Source organism: Acromyrmex echinatior, chromosome 16, assembly GCF_024713525.1.
Source record: "Acromyrmex echinatior isolate Ae372 chromosome 16, ASM2471352v2, whole genome shotgun sequence".
Taxonomy (NCBI): Eukaryota; Metazoa; Arthropoda; class Insecta; order Hymenoptera; family Formicidae; genus Acromyrmex; species Acromyrmex echinatior.
Genome location: NC_141867.1, coordinates 7,475,328 through 7,500,641, shown reverse-complemented (window position 1 = coordinate 7,500,641; position 25,314 = coordinate 7,475,328). Strand labels below are relative to the sequence as shown.

The 25,314-nt window shown below is 29.7% G+C and overlaps 2 protein-coding genes and 1 non-coding gene across 5 annotated transcripts in view; 1 reads left to right on the top strand and 2 right to left on the bottom strand.

The window, feature by feature from the left end:
• Positions 1–16,907, top strand: part of drpr (multiple EGF like domains draper) — a 31,204-nt gene extending 14,297 nt beyond the window's left edge. For 2 of the 3 annotated variants that reach the window (XM_011060996.2, XM_087414834.1), the window contains exons 2-18: positions 4,784–5,053; positions 5,752–5,878; positions 6,074–6,242; positions 7,242–7,488; positions 8,028–8,148; positions 8,233–8,370; positions 8,457–8,636; positions 8,720–9,047; positions 9,968–10,075; positions 10,252–10,416; positions 10,720–10,926; positions 11,703–11,858; positions 12,008–12,184; positions 12,969–13,079; positions 13,173–13,379; positions 13,512–13,682; positions 13,754–16,907. In XM_011060996.2, coding sequence (XP_011059298.1) covers positions 4,908–5,053; positions 5,752–5,878; positions 6,074–6,242; positions 7,242–7,488; positions 8,028–8,148; positions 8,233–8,370; positions 8,457–8,636; positions 8,720–9,047; positions 9,968–10,075; positions 10,252–10,416; positions 10,720–10,926; positions 11,703–11,858; positions 12,008–12,184; positions 12,969–13,079; positions 13,173–13,379; positions 13,512–13,682; positions 13,754–14,046 — 3,051 coding nt within the window. In that variant the 5' untranslated portion in view covers positions 4,784–4,907 and the 3' untranslated portion in view covers positions 14,047–16,907. The remainder of the gene's footprint in view (positions 1–4,783; positions 5,054–5,751; positions 5,879–6,073; positions 6,243–7,241; positions 7,489–8,027; positions 8,149–8,232; positions 8,371–8,456; positions 8,637–8,719; positions 9,048–9,967; positions 10,076–10,251; positions 10,417–10,719; positions 10,927–11,702; positions 11,859–12,007; positions 12,185–12,968; positions 13,080–13,172; positions 13,380–13,511; positions 13,683–13,753) is intronic. The other variant, XM_011060997.2, reaches the window with a different exon arrangement.
• LOC105148936 (uncharacterized) lies at positions 16,631–25,062 on the bottom strand. The gene is made up of 6 exons (XM_011060998.2): positions 24,785–25,062; positions 19,389–19,527; positions 18,889–19,306; positions 17,769–18,283; positions 16,913–17,104; positions 16,631–16,743 (listed from the first exon to the last, which is right to left on the bottom strand). The coding sequence occupies exons 1-6, from the start codon at positions 24,989–24,991 to the stop codon at positions 16,631–16,633; spliced, it is 1,584 nt and encodes a 527-aa protein (XP_011059300.2). The 5' UTR covers positions 24,992–25,062.
• On the bottom strand, positions 20,398–20,516 carry LOC147907108 (5S ribosomal RNA). Its single transcript, XR_015547830.1, has one exon. It is a non-coding gene; the product is annotated as a 5S ribosomal RNA (ribosomal RNA).
• Positions 25,063–25,314: the final 252 nt, after the last annotated feature.

Below are 25,314 nucleotides of genomic sequence, written 5' to 3'. Positions count from 1 at the left end.
TTCCGGTTATAAGCACGCAATTGAAATTTCGCCCAGTGAAACGACTTTGCGGAACTATCGAATGTTCATTGATGAAAATTACTCGTTCAGAATTTGCGATATCGACATGCGTCCTCGTTCGACAAAATTATACCCCATTTGAATCATTCTTGCTGTAAAATTCTAATTGCATGCGAGAATACACTGGAGGTGTTATACAGCGATCATTTTTTTCACGCGTTATTAAATCGATAGAGCACAAAGAACCGGATCGATAGAAATTGTCCCATTTTGTTCAAACAATAGAGTCTTTATTAATATGTTGCCTGCTTTGAGCTTTATATGTCTCATTGTCAGTGGAATTATTATTATTAAGCATAACCGTGGTGAAAATTTTTCTCAGAATTTTTCATATAATTTTTCAGAATTTCTATATAATTTTATATTTAATTTTCTCACATTTTTTTATATGAATAGTTGGAACATTTCTCAGAAAATCTGCATTTTTTCTCAGAATTTTTCATATTAATTTTTCATATTAATATTAATTTCATATTAAAATATCGTAAATTTTCTAAGATTTTTTGTAAATATAATTTCTGATGAAATGTAAAAAAATCAAATCTAAAAAATTTTAAAATATTTTATTTTAAAAATTATGGGATGAGAAATTTTAAAATATTTCAAAATTCACATGTATGAAAAATTCTGAAAGAAGATGTAAACTTCCCGAATATTTCTGAGTACTTCTGAAAAATGTTCCAATTTGTATAAAAATTATAAGAAAAATTTTCACCAGGGAATAGTAATAAAATAATGTGTAATAAAATATTGTATAATTAAATAGAACTATTATCATAGATCCTGTGTTAAATAGTACATAAGTATTTTATTTTACATCATTATTATTGTGTTTGTCGGTAAACTGAGTATGACAGTAGGTATATACAAAAGATATTATATTTCGGATGTGAATGTATATACAGCGTTTGTATCTTTCTATCTGAATATTTATCATGATTTATGAAATTTTGAAATTATTGATCTGAGAGAATTTAGTTATATTCAAGCAATTATATCTCTAATTAAATAACGAGATTTTCGTTCCAAACATTTGTTTGAATTGAACTACGAGTATAGCTGCAAAGAGAATTCTTTAGATTCGCAAGAAAGAACGTAACATTCAAAGCAAGCTGTACTTAATTTAGGTACGTAACAGTAATCTTATTTTAGCAACATCGTCAAGATTCTTAGTATTCGTTAAAGAATCCTTCATAGTGAATGAACCAGCCATCGAAGGTTAATCTATTCTTGGGATCCTAGCTGAACTCTGTGATTCCATTTACGATTCTATTTTTATTTCTATATTAGAATCAAAGCAGTTAAAAGCTTTTTAACAAATGTTTGTTATTATTAAAGGAATAATTCTTGTTGAGATTTTGCTTGAGCTTGTTGTTGCCAGAAGGTAAGAAGAACTGTAATATCTGCCACGTTACTGAAGGAACAGAATGTATATAGCACATAAAAAAATATCATAAGTGCAAATGTCTTCACTGTTGTATTCATTTATCGACAAATACGATTATTTATACTTATATATATATATATATATATATATATATATATATATATGGGGCATTCCACGTCAAATCGGACAGCCTTCGTCACCAATCCCTGTCGATTTTTTTATTGATTTTTTAATATAATCCTCAGATTAAAATACGTATTCAGTTATTTTTTTAGATTTTTATCTCTGTTAGTTTCCTAGATATGAATTTTTTAATATTTTTAATTTATTTTATTTTGCAAACGTTTAGTAAACATAACTTCTGTTTAATTATTGAAAAACAAGACCGCATTAAATTGTTTGTCTTGAAATTTTCTATTAGGAAAAAAATATGAAATAAAAGTTCTTCAAGTTTTTGTTTCTATTCGAAAAATCTGATGGAAATAAATAAAGTCTATTTTCGTCAAGATCGACATATTTAATAATTATAAAAAGATTCTCTAATATTCTTAATACAAATATAAACACTTCAAGCAATATTTGATCAAAATTATTATGGTCAAAATTTCCGTTCCATGTTTTTCAAATATTAAATCTATTATTTAATGTTAGTAGATTTTTTTATCTGTAGATGAGTTACATAAATCATGTTATTTCATAACGATGTTAGAGAATATATTTTTGATTTCAATTATTTGGGGAATAAAGATTCACCCAGAGAAAAGTTTGCTCCGATTTAAAAAAATCTCGGTTAAAAAAAAATTTCTTTAATTTGTGAAAAAAATTCTTTGATTTAAACATTATTTTTTAAAACCAAATAAATTTTATTTGATTATAAAAAATAATGTTTAAATAAAAGAAATTTTTTTACAAATCAAAGAAATTTTTTTTTTAACCATATAGCAAAGAAACATTTTTCTCTGGATATTTATAGAAATATTATTTGAATAAAATAATGTCTTTTAGAATATGTAAAGAAATTTATTAATAAATATTGGAATATTTTTATTTTTCAGTTTTTTTTCTCACTTTTGTATATTTTATAATCCAAAGAGTTTGAAATTTTTTACAATAAATGTACGATTTTTTGAGGAATAATACTATGAATTTTTTTAGTCTTAGGTATAGGCTTTGTTCTTTCAAATCGAGTATGATAAAATCAAGATATTTCTTTGCTAAGTTATATTCTTTTGTTAATGAGAATTTTATTACGATATTTGGCAAATTCATTGGATCTGACGCTCGCTCGAACAGTTCATGTATTATGTATCTGGCGATCAGATGGGCATTGAAGGGCGCTTACATGAGTAGCCATTCTTTTTACAAACCATCTATTCGATTACATGGACTCTTGCTATGCTCCGTGACAAAAAAAATACCGGCATTCAACCGGCACTTCAAAGTTTTCTCCATAATAATAGATATTTGCAAAGTTCTTAAAATTTTTGAAATGTTATAAGGAGCATCATCAGGAAAGTAATATATTTGATCATTAATTTGAAATAGGCCTTACAAATTCATTGATAATTTTGGGAAAGACATATATTCTCTAGTATATTGAATATGTGTATATGAAATAACATAATATCACGCGTTATGAAATAATTCATTAGCAGATTAAAAATCTACTAATATTAAGTAATAGATTTAATATTTTGAAAAATTAAAAAACATAGAACAGAAATTTCAACTATAGTCAAATATGACTTGAAGTGTTTATACTTGTGCTAATTGGAGAATTTTTTTATGAAAATTAAAAATTCCGATTTTGACGAAAATCGATTTTGTTTATTTCAATCAGATTTTTCAAATAGAAACAAAAACTTGAAGGTTTTTTTCATATTTTTTTCCTAATACAGAATTTCAAGACAAACAATTGATGTGGTTATTTTTTGTTTTTCAGTAATTTAAATAGAATTATGTTCGACTAAATGTTTGCGAAATAAAATAAATTGAAAATATTAAAAAATATCTAGGAAACTAACGAAAATAAAAATCTAAAAAAATAATTGAAAACATATTTTAATCTAAGGAATATATTAAAATATATATTAAAAAATCAGTAAAAAAAATCGAGGGTCAATGACGAAGGCCGTCCGATTTGGAATGCCATATATATATATATATATATATATATATATATATATCATTTAAAATTTTATATTGAATAAAATTTTATATTAGCGCCTATCTTTTAAAAAATTTTGATATTACAATATGTTGGTTGTCCGACAAATCGTAATTTTTTGTGTTTTACCGTATATATATCACAGTAGAATTTTTGTTATCATAAGCATATGATAATAAAATATTGATTAAATAAGATTGTACTCTCACAGATACTATTGTATGTTAAATAGTACATGTTTATTTTCTGTTGCCTATCTATTTATGTCATTATTGGACGAGAACGTTTATCTAAAATGTTTCGATATTAATACACTATTTATTTAGTATGTCTTACAAAGCCACATAGAATTTTTATTACTACACTGAAAATTAACAGATAGTAAAATATGGCATAGGATATCGAAATCTTATACTGACATTGAGGATAGGCTAACGCAACCAAAAAATTGACTGCTGCAATTAAAAATGCTATGCCATATTTTACCATCTAATTTGCTGCAGCAGCCAATCTTTTTTTCAGTTTACAAATTATCAAATATATAAATAATAATATTGCTTATAAGAAGTGCGTCTATATATATATATATACGTATATATATATATATATATTTATATTTATATTTATATTTATATACTGTATTGTATTGAATATCGCACATTTCACTTTATATTGTTATATCTTAAATTAAAAAAATTTATATTGAATGATGTTCATTTCTTACAAGAGTTTTGAGAAGCTTTGATGACGCTGGTTATCAGCGATCGCTGATAACGCATTAAAATTACATAGCACAGAACCTGATAGTGTTCAACCCTAGTAGCGGAAATCCGACTCGACGCGCAAGTTTATTTAAAGTTGAATCAAGATCCACAAGTGCAAATAACTTCGCTGTGATTCATATTACGGTCAGTGCAGAGTTTAAAGTCGAGCGTGAACACGACAGTAGGTTTCCTGTGGAGTGATTAAAAGCCGCGTTGTAAGGTCCAGTAAAATGCGCAACATCTACACGTATAACTCCGCGTAGTGACGTGCGAGGGATCGCGTGTCGGATATTCGAGTCGATATATGTATATACTCGTGCAATCGTTTTGCAGTCGTTCATAATTCGCGAGGTAGGTAAATCGTACCGTTGCGACACACGCTAACACGGCAAATTTTACTTTCAGATCCAGAGACGGGTCGACCGTCCTGCTTTTCGGACGTTGAGCGAATGATTACGACCCGCGTGCCGTGCGAAACGTGAAAGATTAATCACAAGGTCTGCAATAACGCGATGGGACGACGATAGTGATGTTTCGGTCACGAAGTTCAAAGTTGTATCGATTAGCTGAAATGGGGTCTGCAAACTGGTGGCTGATCGCGGTCACCGCTGTGATAATCTCGACGGGAGCAACGATAGCCCTCGAGGGACCGAATATATGCACCCGGCAGGAAACGTAAGCATTTGAGAATCGAATTTTCAATAATTTATCGCAAATTTGCCATATCGCTTATAAACTTAGAAATAAGTTATTTCTAATGATTCTTAAACCAGGATTACAATGAGTCGGTAATCTGTAATCGGTGAGCTGAAATCAGCAGCCAACTTCTAAGACTATTTCGTTGTAGATCCGGTCCAACAGCGAAAAATTGAAGCTTAGTCGCAATACTCATGAAACGAATATAAAGGAAAATAGAAGTCAGCGTGATATTTTGTGCGTAAATAGTATCTATTAAAAAACAGTTTAATACAGTTTATCTCATAACTTGAAAAATAAGTCCAAAAGCGTACGGATTTGTATTATTCTTTGAATTTGTACCGTACGAAGTATCGGCTGATTTCTATTTCCCTTGTATTCTTTTTTTTTTTTTGAATTTATAAAAATTGAGAAGTCCCATATAATTTTTTGATATTGTTACTTGCAATAAATTTTTTACTGATCAAAAATATATATTTTTTTTTTGCTTCTTATATTTTTTAGAAAATATTGAGTAAATCTACATAATTTCAAATATATTGTAGATAAATCAGTAATATGTAGATTATTAATAATAGTGACTTTTAATTGATGTATAAAACTTCGGCGATCGTTCAATAAAAAATTAAATAATTATATTCTCGTTAAAACGCATGTCTTATGGAATATCGTTTCAGGTATACGATAACAGTGAAAGTATCCGAGCAGAAACCATACACTGTGCGAGAGAACACGTGGTGCTTGAGTTTCCCACCGAGATGTTCCAAATACAAAGTTGTCTACAGAACTGTATACAAAGAGCAGGTCGGTTATCTAATCTGCGTCTACCATTTACTTATATACATACTTTCTAATTTATTTACGGAGAGATCCCCGATCTAGATTTGCTTTCCTGCTTGCTATTACTCGTAATATAATAAATTCAAAAAAGAAAACTACGGAGAAACGATTATCGGTGGAACGGCACGAATCGGTCCAGTAATTACGCGGTTCTTTCAGGAATTAATAAAACAAAAGCCCGTAGAGGAATGCTGCAAAGGCTACACGGAGACTACAAATGGCAGTCGTTGCATTCCAGTTTGTTCCGAGGATTGCCGCCATGGGACTTGCATCGCGCCTGATATCTGTAAATGCGAATCGGGATATGGCGGTCCGTTATGCGACTTTAGTGAGTCTCTTATTGTTTTATTGAACTAATAATGATGGTACACACACATTCCAGTAATACCCCGATGACTCAAGTACTTTTTTACTGCACGTATATTTCATTTGTAATGCAACAATCTGACATAAATAATAACATATTGGAATAACACATAGAGATAAAAAAGATGTTAAACGTATAAGATAATGAAAATGTTACTAAAAATGTTTATTTTGATGATAATGACACTTCGAAATTAGGAATACATAATCGCAAATCATGAATGTTTAAGGTATCGTTTATTTTAGGAATTTAAAACTGAAGTTAAAAAAGTTTATTAAAAATTTTCATAAAATTATGTGAATTGAAAATAATAAAATTTTTTTTCTTCTTTTTTCTATAAAATCTTTAATTTGAACTCTTTTAAAAACAATTTTTGAAAAAAATATTTAAAAAAATTATTTAAAAAATTGAAAAGTATATACTTTCTGAAATAAAAATACTTTTTGTTAATTTTTGTCCAATAATGTTTCATCAAATTACGTTTGCGTTTTAAAGTAAAATAAAAATATTGAGAAAATACTAAAATAATTTTAATTTTATGTAATTAAAATGGAATAAAAAATTAAATTAAATTTAGATATAATTTATCATATAAATTAAATTGCTAAATAAAAATTAAATTAAAATTAGATACAAAATATCATATAAATGACAAATAACAACTAAATAACAAATTTATTAGCCCTATCTCTTCCCTTTAAAGTGCATTTTTTAATTTCTTTATAATTTTTTTTTACTGAGGTACTTAATTTTTCGTGAAATATAAGAAAATTACAAACGTTCCTAAATTTATGATTTAAAATGTCGACTTTTTGCTAGAATATTTATGTCCAAGAATTATTTTAAAAAATTGGTTTTAAAAAAGAGCACATAGTGTTTCTGCTTCAACAAAGATAAAAAGTCTGTTTAAAAAGCGAAGCTTTACACAAGGTAATTTATTTTTAACTCTCGCATGAACAGAGTGTCCGTCGGGTAAATGGGGCAGAGATTGCGAGATGGATTGTAAGTGCCAGAATGGGGCCGCATGCGATCCGTTTGATGGCAAGTGCATGTGTACCAGAGGCTGGACCGGAGTGTACTGCGATCAAAAGTGTCTCTTTAACCGCTACGGACAGGATTGTGCCGAAGAGTGCCGTTGCAGTAACGGTGGGAGTTGCCATCATATTTCTGGTGAATGCCATTGCACCTCCGGTTACACAGGCCCTCTGTGAGTTTTATATTTCCAAATTTCTTTGTTTTTACTGGGAGTTTCGTAAATTTATCAAAATTCTCTTGTTTAAATTAGAAATATCTATCCATTTATGCCTTTTGCATATTTTTCGAGAGATTTTCTAAAAAAATAATAGCTTCAAAAAGATTTTTGTTTTAAAAATATAATAACCAGCCAAAAATGTAGTTAACGACTCTGATAAAAAAATTTTCAGAATATCTCATATTTTTAAGAATTTTTCGTATTTTAAATATTTAAATTTATGAAGATTTTCGAAAAAATACCTTGAACTTCTATAAAGAATTCTAAAAAAAAAATTTTCTCATTTCTGAAAAGTGTTCCAATTTATATAAAAATCTAAGAAATTTTTTAAAAAGTTATATAAATTGCTCAGAAATTTTTAAAAATTTTGAAATTATATAGAAATACTGAAAAAAATTATATGAAGAATTCTAAGAAATATTTTTATCAGGAAAAAATATCGATCGTTAACGATCGCTATGATGTGTCAACTATCACACTATTGTGTTACACAGATGCAACGATTTATGTCCTGTGGGCAAGCATGGCGAGGAATGCAAGTCGGAATGCCGTTGTCAGAACGGTGGATCCTGCAATCCTATGACCGGTGAATGTTACTGTACACCCGGTTGGACAGTACGTGAAACTTAGCACAATTGAATATGAAGTATATCCTGCGACACATATATAAATTTTACATGCAAATTTAATTTGTCACAGGGTTCGGTCTGCGCAAATCGATGCCCGGAAGGTTTTTGGGGCAAGAACTGTTCTCAGTCCTGCGATTGCTATAACGGAGCCGGTTGTAATCACATTACGGGCAAGTGTCAGTGCAAACCGGGTTTCTACGACGACAAAGTATGTAAACGCCAATTATTCTAATTAAATAATGTCTTTAAATCAAAATAATTAATATTCTTTTTTTTCTCCAATGCAACAAATAGTGTTTAAAAATTTGTCCCGAGGGCACATTTGGATTGAACTGTACAAACAACTGCACTTGTGAAAATGGTGCCACGTGCAATCCTACTAACGGCACCTGTGTATGCAGTCTAGGTTGGACGGGTAAAACGTGCAAACAAAGAGCCTGCGAGGATGGTTTATATGGTCCCAATTGTGCAAAGGTAAGTCGTGGCTTCTTAGAAAACTATTCTTGAAAACTTTGTTACGATGTCTCGACTAATCGTAAATTTAATTTAATTTGCAGGTCTGTGAATGCGAGAACGACAAAACGGAACTATGTCATCCTTGGACTGGATATTGTTCTTGCAAAATGGGATGGGATGGCGAAACCTGCGCCAGGCCATGTCCCTTATATACATACGGAAAGGATTGCCAGAATCGTTGCAATTGCAGGAACAACGCACAGTGTTCACCCATCAATGGCACTTGCATTTGCGCGGCCGGATATCGTGGAAAGGATTGCGGCGAGTTATGTCCTGCAAACACCTTCGGAGAAGATTGTGCGCAGAAGTGCGCCTGCAAGAACGGAGCCAGCTGCTCAGCTGAGAATGGACGTTGTAACTGCACGGCTGGTAAGCATAATTGTACATAATTCGAATGATTACTTCCAGTGGTTTGCAATTATAAACTTGTTTAGAGATTTTTTTAAATGCAATTTTATTATATATTTAGAAAAGAAAATTTCTATAATAATCAACGTGTCTCAAACGGTCCTCAAGTATTTATATTAATTTAACATATGTGAATATATTAGCAAATAAATGTAAAATATTAACACAAAAAATATAACATTGACACTATTTCTAAGCAAATTATATTTTTTCAACAAAATTAACATTTCTAATGTTAAATTAACACGGCTCAGTAAAACTAATATTGATGATGTTTAATTAATACATTTTATTTATTTATCTTAGAATTTTAAAATACATTATTTTTATGTTATTTTTTTACTTGCTCATAAATTATATTATTTTAATACTAAGAAATGTTGAATATTAAATATTTAATTTAATATAAAATATCTAAAATAACACAATCACATTATGTTAAATTAACACTATATTAAAAATTCACTCTTTTAGATGACATAAATACTGTTTTATCTTTGTTATTCATTGCCAAAAAGGATAGAACGATGTTTGTGTGAAAATGAAAGCAACTTATATATAATCAATTATACAAAACTTTCAGTTTGCTTTTTCTAAAAATTTTTAATTATTCTTAATTTTATCTTTATTGTCTCTTGAAGTCTTGTCAATATTCCACAATTACCTTGCATAACATTTTCGCATGGTATTAGATAGTTGCCTCCTTGTAACGTTTCTCGTAGTGTTTTTCATTGCTCGCGTAGAACTTACATAATATTGTTATAATTATTCAGTAGAATTATTTATTAAGTCCAGTTGCGAATTTCCGATGGAGAAGATATTCGATATTCTATATGGTAAGTATTATACAGATTATATGTATCTCTGTGACATTTTGCCAGGATGGGTCGGTGTTTTGTGCGATCGTCCCTGCGACGACAAGTCTTATGGCAAGGATTGCGAGGACAAATGCAAATGCTTTAACAATGCTGCCTGCAACCCACAAAATGGTAAGGCAACTGAATAGTAAACCCTATCGATTCGACTTCGCAAATAGAGTTGGTGAAATTTTACATCGATATTGTTAAAAAAGAAAATGTACAAAGAATACGCGACAAAATCCTTTAAATTCTCTCTCAGCACCTGCACCAAAAACACACGTTATTTTATCTATACACACACGCAGGCACGTGCACATGTGCAGCTGGCTTCACCGGTATACTATGTCAGGATCGTTGTAAAATGGGCTTTTTTGGAAACGGATGCAATCAGAGTTGTGACTGTGTCGAAGAAAATACCGTGGACTGTGACTCCGCTACTGGGCATTGCATCTGCAAGCCAGAACGGCGAGGTTTGTTGAATTTATTTTCGCGTCCGATCATCAATCAAAAATTTTGCACATTGAGATATAATTTTACGTTATTGAGATAACAAAAAAGTGTTTAACTGATAACAGTTTAAGTGATAATAGTAAAGTTATTGTTAAGCGATCGTGAAAAATATTATTCGTAAACATAAGTACATTGCATACATTATCGGTCTAATAATAATTAATATAAAGAACAAAAGAAGCGATAAAATAACAGAAAAAGTTGCTTTAATGGGCAGTGAAGAGTCGTTTTTCGAGACGAGTTTTGCTTTAACATCAAAACAGGAGTACGATGCGAAACAAAGTGCCTAGAGGGTCTTTACGGCGAGGATTGCCACTCGCATTGCGAATGCATGAACAATAGTTCGTGTGATCCCGTGACCGGAAGTTGTGTCTGCGCTAGGGGTTGGCAGGGTCCCGATTGCTCGCAACCCTGCAAAGAAGGATGGTACGGACTGGGCTGCAGAGAAAAATGTCCGGAGAAAATGAATGGTAAAGAAGATTAATATCCAAGATGTAAACGCATGATGTCATGTGTGTGTATGTGTGTGTGTGTGTTGAGTGTGACCCGCTATAACACATTAAATTTGCATGATATTTTGATAGACCAATTGTATTTTTGTAGATAATATAATTAATTGTTTTGTGGTGGAGAGTTATGTTTAACATCCTAAATTTATGTTGAATGTTATGTCATTCTTATAGTTATCATATATTAGAATAATTTCCCAGTTTCATAATGCATAAATGGAAACGCTCATTTGATCTCTCTTTCATGGAACATATGTATTTTTATGTAAGTTTAATCGTTTGCTGTGATATACATTAATGTACCAATGGGAAAGGAGTAAAAAAGAAGAAATTAGATCAAATTTGTAAGACGAATTTTATTCACTTATGGTAACGTTGTAACATTCGATGTAGAAAATACGCTTGGATATGGATTTTACTTTGCAATACTAATTAATTTGAGTTTAAAAAAAGAGTTTGACCACTGCTTGCGCAAACGCTGACGCAAACGGTAGAAATAACACTCTATTTCGATCTTTGTCACTAATCGCTTTTATACCATCGAACGCTTTACTGAGTACTTTTATTAATTGTTAATTTATGTATTTTACATTTATATATTTTACATTTAGTTAAACAAATAGTGGAAAGGATAATAATTTCAATGAGTATATCGTACATTGAAAAATCAAAGTTTTTCCACGGAAATTCCTCTATGTTAACAATAAATTTTTCAGCATCGTTGTTTCTCTCCTTAGGAAACATGACTTGCGATCACGTTACCGGTGAATACGTTTGCCGTCCAGGATACCTGGGTCTCACCTGTGAACATCCATGTCCACCTAATCGTTATGGACTAAACTGCGCAAACCGTTGTCACTGTAAAAACGGCGGGGAATGTCATCATGTAACAGGCATGTTGAGAACTCGCGACTCTTCTTGAAACATACAATGAATATGTCTATATTTAAACTTTTATCTGCAGATCGAAGGAAATAACATCGTATATAAATATCGTATCTTTTCGACCTGTTTTTATCATCGAAATATATGTTTTAATTAGGTGTATGTCAATGTCGACCTGGCTGGCAAGGCGAGTATTGTCAAATACCTTGCGCGGAGGGCACATACGGCGTAAATTGCACACAGCATTGCAAGTGTCAGAACGGCGGTAAATGCAGATCCAATGACGGACATTGTCGATGTTCACCTGGATGGACTGGAACCAGATGTACTGAAAGTAAGTAAGTTTGAAAAGCTGTGGATTGTAATGTCCAGAAAAGAATGATATACCAAACTATATTATATATTCAAGTTGGTTCTTAAATATTCTAAAAGATTTTAAGGGATGATTTTCCATATTAATTTAAACCTTATATAATTATTATTCAAAACAAATTAATTTCAAAGATGCTCGCTTATCATTAACAGAATAAAAAATAATACATGACCTCAAATATTAAGTCTTTGTGTTCTTAAAACATACATAAAATTTCAAAATAATTCGAGTGATTTTCGAAAATTTTTAGGGAAAAAAACGAAATTTTTTCTTTGACATCTTGTATTTTTAAAATTAAGCTTTCGGATCATAAAGTTTTTGTCTTATATAAATGTGAGAAATCTTTTAAAATATTAGGTGTTGGAATTAATTCGTAGCGTTTTACAAGTGATGGGAAGTACTTTCATTAATGTATTTTTTAATGCTCATGTGAAATAAATAACATTCTTTCATTAAAAAACGCTACGAATTAATTCCAACACCTAATATATTTAAAATTTTTTTTAAATATATTATATGTATACTATTAACTATATTAAAAATTATAATATAATATATAATTTTATATTATATATTAAAAATATATTTAAAAAATTATACAATAATATATTATATAATTGTAACATATTATATTATATAATTTTTTAAAATATGTTTTTAATATATATAACATATATTTATTAATATATACAGATTTAAGGAACCTCTGTTAATAAATTTATATTTAAATACTTACTGATTTCAGTTTGTCCGGAAGGATATTATGGTGACCATTGTATGGAATCTTGCGAATGTAAAAACGATTTCTTCATGTGTCATCCAGCTGAAGGCTGTATTTGCAGGCATGGATACACAGGTATATTATTAAAGTGCGCTCTTAAAGAAGTAACTTTGCATAAAAAATTGGGAGTTTCCCGCCTACTAGTGACTGATAAATTATTTTTACTAGGTGAGAACTGTGACGAGCAGCTATTCTCTCGTAACATCCAGGAGAAAAAAGATGGAGGATATGGGCACATTGTAGGAGCCATATTTGCGACTATTGTTATAATTGGCATTTTGTTCGCTGCATGGATGTACCATCGTCGCCGAGTGGCTGATCTTAAGAGCGAGATAGCTCAGGTGCAATACACAGCTGAGCCTGTATCTCCGCCAGGTAAATTAAGTATTTTTTTATTTCTGATCGTAAAAATTAAAAATTTTATTAAATTAAAAATTTATTTATACAATCGTCCAAGAGTTTAATTTTCCAGCACAGAAATCTAAAATATTATAACTTTTGCCGTAGATCGAAATCAATTTGATAATCCAGTATATGCGTATCAAGGATCCTCAAAGTTCGATGATGGCACTACTACGTTGCTGAACAACTTCCGGAATAATTTCCATAAAAATATAAACACCGAGAAGGCTAAATTTGGCTTAGGCAGTTGTACTGATGATGAAGACGATTGTAAAGGTACATTATTTTCATTAAGGACAAAATAAAATAAAGAAAAGCTTACACTACATCAATTTATTACTGCTTAGGAGCATATGGACTGCAATATGATTTGAAGAATAGGGATGCCGATATGGGAAATCCAAACTTGAATGTGTATCACAGCATCGATGAGATGGACGGCAAGAAAGTTGAACATGTCTATGACGAGATTAAGCAGAACAATGAATCGGAATATGATGAACTAAATCAGCCGCGGCCAGTAAGCTGGAACATAAAGCCACATTCGAGTCGGACAGCCAATGGCTTTCTGCCTAAATCATGCGACAATCCGGGACCTAGCAAAGTGATAGACAAGGATCCGGAATTAGGCGATACCTAAAAATTCGACGTAGTGTTCCTCGTTTTTAACTGCCCAGCTCCTGTATTTTGTAACTGCAAATATTTTATATAGTAAAAAAGTGCAACTGTCGTGTTATGAGCATATAAGGACTGCATGACGAGTTACAGAATACAGGCCTAGGTTTGAATGAGCTTTATTTACGCTCGCGGTCGGAAGACTGTGTTCTCTTTTCATAAGGCGCAAATAAGGATGAGCGATACAGCACCAATATGTTAAATATCAATATTTTTGGATCAACTTTTCCCGATATTTTGTATTTCGATATTGATGTATATCGACATTTGAATAGGAATATCGAACTTTCGATACGTTAAGTATCGAAAGTTTAGTTTAGTACTGATACCATATTAGTTTAGTACTGATTAAAATTGGATTGAAAATTGATCAATCAGAGCAAAATTTATTAAACTTTAGATTAGATTAGTTTTCCTATTGTCTCCTGTGCAACGCGTAGAACGTGACGATACTTATCGCGGAACAACCTAGAGAAATTATCGTCACTTCAACATCAAATCAGTGCCGAATCAATGTCAAAATATTAATTCGACATCGATTAGATATCTATTTGATGAGCCATTTCTTGCTAGGGAGGACGTATATGTTTGAATGTGTGTTATCTAATTTAAAAAAATTCTAATTAGAATAGTTATTCAAAAAGATCAATGAAATAGCCTCAAAAACTATTTCTTCCAAAAAGATCAATTTTTTACGCATCAATACGTATCATCTAAAAATAAAAATATCAAATATATTGATATTAGCAATACCAGAAATAAATTATTCAGTCGATATTTTGGTGTATCAATATTTCTGCTCATTATACATTGCGATACAAAATATCGAGATTTTTTTCTGTATCGCCCATCATAGGCGCAAGTCTGTGGTATTATTTTTATCGTTTAAGCAAATTTTTTAAGTAAGCTTTTACATCATAGTTACAGCAGTTATTATAATTATACCTATAATAATTATGAACTTATAATAATTATACTTATAATTAATAACTTATAATAATTTTTGTAAAAATTATATTGAATGTTTTATACATATCTATTCACGCGCTATCATGCCTTTGTCTGGTAAATTAAAATTATGGCAGTATTAGAATGAAAACATTTGGTATGTGAAACAGAAAAATCCGAAACAAATTTTTCTGGCATGTTCTTTTAATATTGAACTTTCATTTGAGATATCGATCTCTATCATTTTCTCATTTTCCACGTATCACCCATCTGCGATGAGAAGATGAACGTATATATAAACTTTGTATATATTAACATATTCTTTCTAACGTAAGTATAGTTTTAACTAAATTATTATATATATCTATCTGATATATGTGCATATACATATTGCCAAAAGTAGTTTAAGTAACTGGCAATGATAAACTGGCATAAGTAGTTTAAGAAATTGGCAATGATAAACTGGTGATAAGATATCAAATCATGAATATGAAAAAATTTATGAATATACAAAGATCTTATATTGTGGAGGATCCTTTATCATATCGATATTTTTCGGCGTATATTTATCAATATTGCAATGATTATAAAAGCATTTAAAAGGGTTCTAATAATTTGTTAATATTGTTGATTCTGGTATTGTTCTAGACAGCACTCAAGTATTCTATTTATTTTTATATAGACCTGACCTTGTCCTTATAGAATACTGCACATGCGTAGTTCATTAACTTTACGAATATCGTAAGGAACATTTTGTCTTCTTTTTGTTATAAATATAAATTTCTAAATAGAATATTCTATATACATTCAGAGAATATTCAATTAAGATATTTTAAAGTTAAAAACATTTTATAAAAATATTCATAGAATATTCTGTGCTATCTGGGGTAATCAAACATGTCTTAAAATAAGATAGAACAGATAAAGTCTAGTTTTTTTATGAATACATTTCATAAGTACAATAAATTAAGTAAAAAATAAAATATCATAAATACCATACGGTATCATAATGCCTCTTTAACATCATTTTTCTTAAAATTGTAATTAGCCAAATTTTATCAATGGATTCGTATTCAGTAGGCAAAAATATGTCAGAAATGAAAATTCACATTCGTATTGCAAAATAATAATGGACAGTTTAATAGAATAAATTCGTTAATTAAATAAGACAGTATAAATCAGTGATAATACCGTAATGTGCATTGTTAATTTGACGATAATTAAAAACTATATTTTAATAAAAGTTTTACAATACTCTTTGTGATCACACCTAGACAATCATACAATGTAAAAATGCTTATTCTATTGCACCTCGTCTAAATTATAAGAAATGCAAAGTTCACTTCTCATTGCGTGCGATATTGCCTTGTATTCTTGATAATTCAAAATCAACTGCAATTCACAAATCGATGTATGACGTAAAGGATTAAATAATTACGTATTCCAATTACACAAATTACATACGAAATATTCGTACTCGCATTCTTACGATTACTCCAGAAGAATATTTCTTATTATTGAAAGGCATTTAAGAAATCGTCGCATTTTTATTGTCAATGTTAACGTAAATATTGACGAATTGCAGCATATAATGATTTTTGTTAGCCCTCTCTCAGCCTTCCCGCACGTATGATTTCCCAGATGGGTGGCACGATCCAGTAGCATCCACCGAGAAATTGCAGCAATGCGACTATGCGAAGGCATATGTTCTCGTCTGCAATCATCAGATTGTATAAATTTTATAGACCTTTGGCCGTGTATTATTTATTACCATTGTATCAGGCGCATTGTGTGTACTCAAGAAATTAAATTTATAAATCTTTGTCAAAAAAATGGCAAGAAAAACAGAAAACAAATAAACATCGATGTTTCAAGATACGTACTGTGTACAAAGCAGAAAGCTAGCACGCTCAGTCCGACGATAGTAGACAACAATCTGTAAGAGTGATGCGCAAATTGATTTCCAAGCACGTCGCAGAGCGCCAAGTCTTGGCAGACTAGCAAAGTGCTGATGCCAACACCACCGAACAGCGAACACGTTAGAAACCAGTAATAGTTAAATGTATAACTTAAACCTATAAAATAAGAGACTGATGAGAATTAAAATAATACAACGAGATCGATCGTCTTGCTTCGCGCGTTTCAACAATTCAGTATATTAATAATGAATATTAAGATTGAATTAATATAACATTAATAAAATATCATTAAACGTTACACTTTAAAAAATATAAGGTGATATCATGCACTCTAAAAAATAGCGGTGTGAACTTAACATCATGCAGTATCTATATAATCTCACTGTATTGATGTTAAATTAATATCAACACGGTGTGAATTTGACACCATAGGTTTCATGGTGTTAAATCTATATCATGATAATGTTAATATAAACACCAGCGGTTTTAAATATATCATGTTGGTGTTAATTTAACATGAAAAGAATTATATAGACACCGTAGTGTTAAACCCACACAGGGATGTTAAATCTATACCAAAATTTTTTAGTATGTGTGGTACTTATATAATTTTCACCACATTAGTGCTGATACAACAATATATATGTGTGATATGGATTTAAAATCCTATGTTTATATGTCAATACCAACATAATGAGAATTAAGTATATATAGACATTGCATGTTAAATCCATTCATATTTTTAAGAGTGTATATTAATGTAATATATGTCATTTCGAAATGTTGAAGAAAAGCAAAATTTTATGCACATCTCACGCACTTAACAAAATAATACTGCTAAGCCAACAGGCGCCGCCGAAATATATTCTTCTGTATTGAGCGGTAGTGACGATGAACCAATAGCTAGCGATGCTAGGTATGAAAGAACCAACACCTGCAGCCACCAACAATGTCACGCAGTCAGCATGATAAAATGGCTCTGTTCGTTGCAGAAATAAGCTGGGTATCAGAATCCAAAAGAAGAGTGAGCTGGACTTCATCCCAGTCCATGTCACCATGACCGCCCAAAATTTGAAATAGCGAGCCACATGAAACTCCTGCTTCCACTTGCCGGATTGCACGGTCGGATTAACGAAGAGCTCGACATCCTCGTCCGCTTCTTGATAAGTGTAAATGCTGTTCACCTCGCTAAACAAAGCCTCGACATTACTGTCCTGTTTGTCGCTATTGTCATAGCCGATGTTATCTGTACCATTATTCCGTTGATCAAAATCCGATTCTCTATCCGAGGATATCCTGATGCCCAATTCATTATCTTCGTCGGTCAGAAGTAACCTGTTGATGAAAACGCGATATTATTTATAATTTGTCGTACAGTATGCATTTTTTTTATGTGAAAGCACAACATTTTGCAATAATAAAAGATTGCAGTATTAAGATCTTTTTAACCCATTAATCTCAGAAGACACATGTGCCCATTTTATTTTAAATCCTTATAATTTAATCCTTAATCAAATTTTCTAAATTGTAATTGGTATAAATATTAAAAAATGAAAGTGAAAAAAATAGGTGGTATTAAATAATATAATTATACATCGATTTATTCTATTTAAAAAGATGAAACTATTTAATAATCGAATTGTCAAAGAAAAAGATTTTTTTACTTTTTTATCTCTACTTACAATCTTTATCTTTTTTTTTTTAATATTTCATCCCATTGCTGACTAAATTTTTGGAAATAGCTTTTTACTCTTAAATACCAATTACGGTCTAAAAATTGATTAGGGTCCGAGTTACAAGAATTTAAAATAAAAAATGCATAATGGTTTCTTGATTTAATGAATTAAGAGAAATTTCAGACAGACGATTCTTTGCTTTAATTAGAAATTAATGCGAGAGTTTCAATTTAGAAACGGAATAAGAATATCCTCTGTTGTTACCTATAAGGAGATGCTCGCTGTGGAGTTGGAAAGCGCAAGATCAGAGTGCCTAAGGCAGTAGGAATAAAGGTAATCGTCATCAGCAAAAGTCCTGTCTTCAGGTCTGTTTTCGCAAGCAGGAACTGTGTAAGCGCCGGCACAAGGGTGAAGCCAACGGACATGGCAATGTTCTTCAACGTCAGCGCCAACGGCAGTCTCACCTTGAAATGTTTTCGCAGCACGGTTTCACTTTCAACAATCACAAAACTCGCCCCTATGCCCATAACCGCACCGGCACTCAAACCAGCTAAATATGCGCCCACTCCACCGGTTGCCAAGTATCCGGAAGCTATGACACCCATGGTGAGAAGAGCCACGCCGATGATACCAACCAGTCTTGGGATTGATGCCAGATCCGTGATGGCCTTGGTCCATGGGTCTGAAAATCGAAAATAGAAGAAGTTGATGATAATAAGGAGCCGATATACTATATAAAATGAACACCGATATAAAATGATTACCTGCTAAGCTCCAAAAAGCAACGAATAATAGAGGCGCCAAAGTGACCTCGCTCCATAGATCAAAGTAAAGCGACGGATAGTTGGTGACTAAATACCCTCGTACTATGCCATACATTGACAGGACGCTAGGCACAGTGATCTACACATTTCAACAGCATGATAGCTATAGTATTCCACAAACGTATTTTGCACATTTATCTATCTTTTTTATTTCTAAAATTTTTCTTAGAATTCTTTATATAATTCTTCAGATCTTCTTTTGTATATGTATAAATTTCAGAATTCCTATATAATTTCATAATTTTGTAAAAAAACATTCTCAGATTTTTTTATATCAATTGAAACATTTAACATTTCTAAAAAGAAAACTTATATGTTTTTTAGAATTCTTTAATGTGAATGTAAATATATGAATTCGAAAATATTTTAAGATTAGGTACTGATTATGTCTGCTATTTAAAAAAAAAACAATAAAATCTAAAGTATAATAGTTTAAGCTATTTTTCAAAAATTTTTATATAAATTTAAAATATGAAAAATTTTGTTAAGTATTATGAGATATTATGAGAATTATTTTACGAGGGTAATATTTAAATTTTTTTAATTTTCTGGATTTTTCAACAAATTAGTTTTTTTTTAACTACTTTTTTAGAATTCTTTATATATGGGCATTTAAATTACTTGTGAATATTTTGAAAAAATATACTTGTGAATATTTTAGAAAAAAAATATTCTACAGAAAAAAAGTCGTATCATCTAAAGGGGGACAAATAATACGATTAAATCAATTTTCAAAAAAATTGATTTTTTAATTCTATTATATTTTTTAATCGACATTTTTTAAATGGATTATATAATTTTTTTACGTAAAACATATTATATCTCTAATTAATTATTCTACGTAAAAGTACATATTAATTATTAAAAAATCAATGATTAATTCTTATTTAGTATCTTATATTTTTTCCGATTTGATCTTTTCTAGTTTGAAAAAAAATAAAAAATTAAGGGACAACATCACACGGTGTTCCCAAGCGGTCACCCATCCAAGTACTAACCGTGCTCAACGTTTCTTAACTTCAGTGATCGGACGAGAACTGGTGGTTTAAACGTGATCTGAACGTTGTCCGATTACCTTACTTATTTAAAATAGTTTTATTTAGCTTGTTATTTCATGAGCTCTATAATTTCAAGAAATATAATATATTTTCTGAAATATTTTATTCTAAATTGTTTTGTATTAAAATTAAAATATTCAAGTGTCTTAAATTTAAATGCATCCTATATATGACGTATGAGAAATATTCTAAGATTTCTTGTATTATAAATTATTCTTGTATTTCTAATGAAAATTTAATAAAATTTAAAGAAATTTAAGATATTTTTCAGAAATCTTTATAAAGTTAAAATGTTAAAAAATTCTTAAAAATAATTTGGCAAATTATAAAGATTTAACTAAGTTTTGATTTAAAAAAAATTAAAACAAATAACAAACTCTCGAGAATGTCAAATATAAAAACTCACTCGATTGTTAATCGTTGTAAGAATCGGAACGTTTGTCGCGAATTTGTTTCGCACACTAAGGACAATCAGCGAATCTTTATTAATTTTAATTTTAATTAATTTTTGATATTATAATTTTCATGGACTTTCATCTGTTGCCACTTGACTTGCCAACTTCGTATCAATATAATAGGAATGAGATTGATTCATCGTTTTTTATCTCGCCATGAAAGATATAAAGAATTATAATAAATGTTAAACATACTGATGATAGTGTTCGCGAAGACAATCTATGCTTAATTATATTCATTTGAATTTGTAATAAACTGATTTTTATTCTCGCACGAAGTACCGCGAATGAACTCTCATTAGCCCTTTTTTGTTTTTATATAAAAAAAATTCTTATACTTTTTTATACGAATTAGAATACTTTTCAGAATTGTTGAGGAAATCTATATTTTTTTCTGCAATTCTTTATATGTACATGTATATAAATGCTAAAATATTCTAAGATTTATCATTCTATAATATAATTTCTGTAAAAAAAAACATATAAATCTGAAACAGTTTAAGATATATTTTATAGAAATTTTCATAAATTTAAAGTACGAAAAATTCTTAAAAATACTGAATAAATGGCAATAAAATTATTAAAAATATAAGAAAGATACTATTAAAATATTTGTACCAAGGAATGCACTATGTAGTATTCAGTAAACGTATATAAAAAAATGTAGAAATACTTGGAACTTACTTATTGAAACAATTATGATATGGTAATAATACACTAATAATATGGATATACGTAGAGGAAAGGCAGATAAGAGTACGTATATATATATTTTTTAATAAATTTTTGCCTATAATACAATTTTATTTAAAAATAAACATAATTTGTTTACATAGAATGCATATTAAGAATCTTGCAAACACAATAATAATCATAATTATTATATATTGTTATATGTATACATGTAACAAAATATCAGGATACCAAGATTAAAAACAATTAAAGTAATAAAATGACTCATAAAAGTAACGACTGAATTCGTTACCATTACTGTAAAAATGTAACAATGTCATCCTTTATACAAACAAAAAATAAATGATTGTTATTAAAAAGACTTAACAGTAAAGATCATTATACATAAAATGATATAAGCTGCATAACTATAGCATAAGACCGCTGGATCGGTGAATAAACATCTTATGCAAATCAATATAACATCTTTTTATTATAGATGATCATTGATCTAGCGATGATCTTATGCTATGCTTATATGCAGTTTATGTTATTTTGTGTGTGGTGGCCCTAACGATAATATCGTTACAAGAAACGCGTTACTTCCAATCCTGATAATATATATACTAATAAAAAAAAATTTATATTAATGAAAAACTGCGTACTCTTACCCGATAAGGGCGTCTAAGAGAGTACGCAATGATGTCGGATAAGTGTATACAATGATGTCGAATACAAGTACGCAATTCAGAATTTAACAGTAATTGCATATAAATATTTTTCCTTTAATATTACAATAGGCTTTGTATGCATTGAAAAAAAAATCTGATTAAAAATGAACGAATCAGAATTTTCGAAATAAATTTATTAGAATTCTAATTGTAGAAATAATCGGAATTCTGGTTGATACAAATATTTCTGATAAAATCTACCAAAATTCTTATCTTTACTAGAATAATTATATCAATAATTATCTTAATATCAATAATTATCTTAACTAAAATTCTATCCGACGAGAAATGATGTCGAATCGATATCGATTCCATTTGTCACTGGGTGGTAGATATTTAATCAGAAAATTTTTATCCGTCCATATGTAAATTTGTACAAATGTATTTTTTTTTCAGTCTTATAAACAATATAAATTATATGCCTTCAGTTTATCGGACTTAAACACAATCGTAAATTGAAGTTGGAATAATCATCTTGAATTAAATTGATCGTCAATTTTAACGATGCTAATAAGCGTTTTATAAAAACTTATAAATTTAATTTAATTGACGCAATTTATAAAACTAAAAAAATGTATTCGCAAAAATTTACATATTAGTATTATATTGTATTGATATTAAGCATTAAAATCAGCTTTGATCAAAAATAAGACTACTCTTTAATTAACTAATTCTTTATTTAATTATTTATTATTATTAAGCTCAGTTTTCTTTCAGTTTATTATTTTCATATTTTCTCATTACTCTAAGAAAATACAGATATGTATATATGTATATACAACAATTCAAAAGAAAAAATAAATTTTAATACATATGTTTTACGATAAACTTATTTACTGTTATAATATATAAAATGTAATTAAAATTATAAATTTTAACAATAATAATTTCAAAAACTATTTATTTTTAATGATATAAAGTCATTAGTTATTCATACTGTACTCAGATACGATAAAAAATATGGCAACTACAGCACGAAGTTGCACAAAAGTTGTAGCAACATTGCATATTACGATAATATTGCAAAGATTTTATTATTGCAAATTCTGTACTGTATGGAAAGTAAAAGTACACAGTAGTCAAGAGTACGTAGCACTCTTATCCACCAAGGCATTACATAGACATGTCTAGACGACATGTAATCAGTTTATTAAAAAATTGATAAATGTTTGCAACATACAAAAAAAAACATATAATAGTTGTATATTATTTTATAAACAATAGAAAGTGTGCCTAATTATAATAATAAGAAGTGCAAGAAGTTATTGACATTGAAACACTTAAAATCTAGAAACAAAAAGTTATTATAACAATTGATAAAATATTAACTTACCTTTATTTCTGAGACGTAATCAAATAATACAGTAAATTTTCTACAACTTTGCATTGTTAAGACTTTGTGATACTGTAATACCAACTAAATCACGGTTGCAAATATTGAGATTTCAACTATGTGTACTCTTAGACTGATTTATTTGATGCGTACTCTTATAAGCCACCTTTACCCTATCATATAACAAATTGTTAACGAAAAATCATTGTTTGATTCGTGCGTTCCTTGTATCCAGCGAACTTACGTCTTAAACAACGTAACATCTGGAACAAAATTATTTTTAACGCATTACAAAGCGCCATTATTTACCCATTGAACAAAGTAAAACACACACTGATGATGCGATAATTCTTTCTTTAGAATAAAAATATATATGAATACATTATTTCTACGTACATTAAAAACTCAAAATAAATCAATGTCAGCCAACACAGAATATTCATGTATAAAATATATATATTAATAAATAAATTACAATTAATTAGACGTTTTAACTTTGTCTTTGAGTCACATTTACAGTACATTATAAAACATTAATAAATCTTTCATTTACAATAAAATCAGATTGTTGAGATGAATATCAACTCGAAGCATATCGTGAAATTAATGTCCAAATTTAAAAAATCATTATCCGAACATTTTCAGTATATTGAACAATCTGACTTTATTGTAAATGAAATATTTATTAACCTTTTGTAGTGTACTAAAGATAACCCAAAACAGGATTAAAACATCTAATTAATTGTAATTTATTCATTAATATTATGTTGATTTACATTGGCTTATTTTAAGTGTTTGATTTATTTCTTGGAACCTTATTCAGTTATATGTTATTTTTCTAAATACCTTGTATTGCGTCAAAATACCAACTATTTCTTTTTTATTTCATTATCCAGTTACGTTTAATAATTTTAATTCTATCAATTTTCAAACGAACAAATATGATATAATTTTAATAAAGAATTTAAAAAAGAGCAAAACACACACACACACACAGTATTTAATGCTAAATGTAGGATCACGCCGAAATCTGATTTCTAAATAAAAGCGCAACTTTGTTATTAAGATACACATGTGGCGATCGAACCTGAATGAAGACAACACCTAGAAGAACAAACCACGAGTATCCACCATCCGGAACCGTTGGACCGAGCTCTGGGTATGAACTGACGACCTCGTCGAGACGAAGTCGCTCGACGAGCGGCATCTTTTCTATCGAGCTCGACGCAAACGCTCCACAAGTATAATGAACAACGCGATGTTTATGCAAAGAATGTTTAAAACAATACGACATTCGTGATTCGTTAAAGCGATTCCGCGGCACTTCCTCGCTTTGAACAAACAGCAATCTTAAAACAGCTTAAAAATATATTGTACGCAATATCTAATCTCGACTAGGTGTCGGCACTCTGATAGCCGTTGATAAGAAGGAAATATCACGTCATTTTTGCATCTGCCGACGCAAGTGCCTACGCAGATTTCCAAAGCTCTAATAGTAGATAGTTTAATTGCCGGATATCCGTAGCATCCCTAATAAAAATGCTACAAAAAAATTTTGATATTTTAACAATCAACTTAAGTATTTAATATAATTATTTAGGTTGGTTCAACATAATT

Coding starts and splice junctions, on each gene's coding strand:
- LOC105148936 (XM_011060998.2), bottom strand. CDS start 24,991: ATGTCGTATTGTTTTAAACATTCTTTGCATAAACATCGCGTTGTTCAT. Junction 17,105..17,768: donor TAGCAGTATTATTTTGTTAA/GTGCGTGAGATG, acceptor CTTATTTTATAG/GTTTAAGTTATACATTTAAC. Junction 16,744..16,912: donor AGCTTTCTGCTTTGTACACA/GTACGTATCTTG, acceptor TGATGATTGCAG/ACGAGAACATATGCCTTCGC.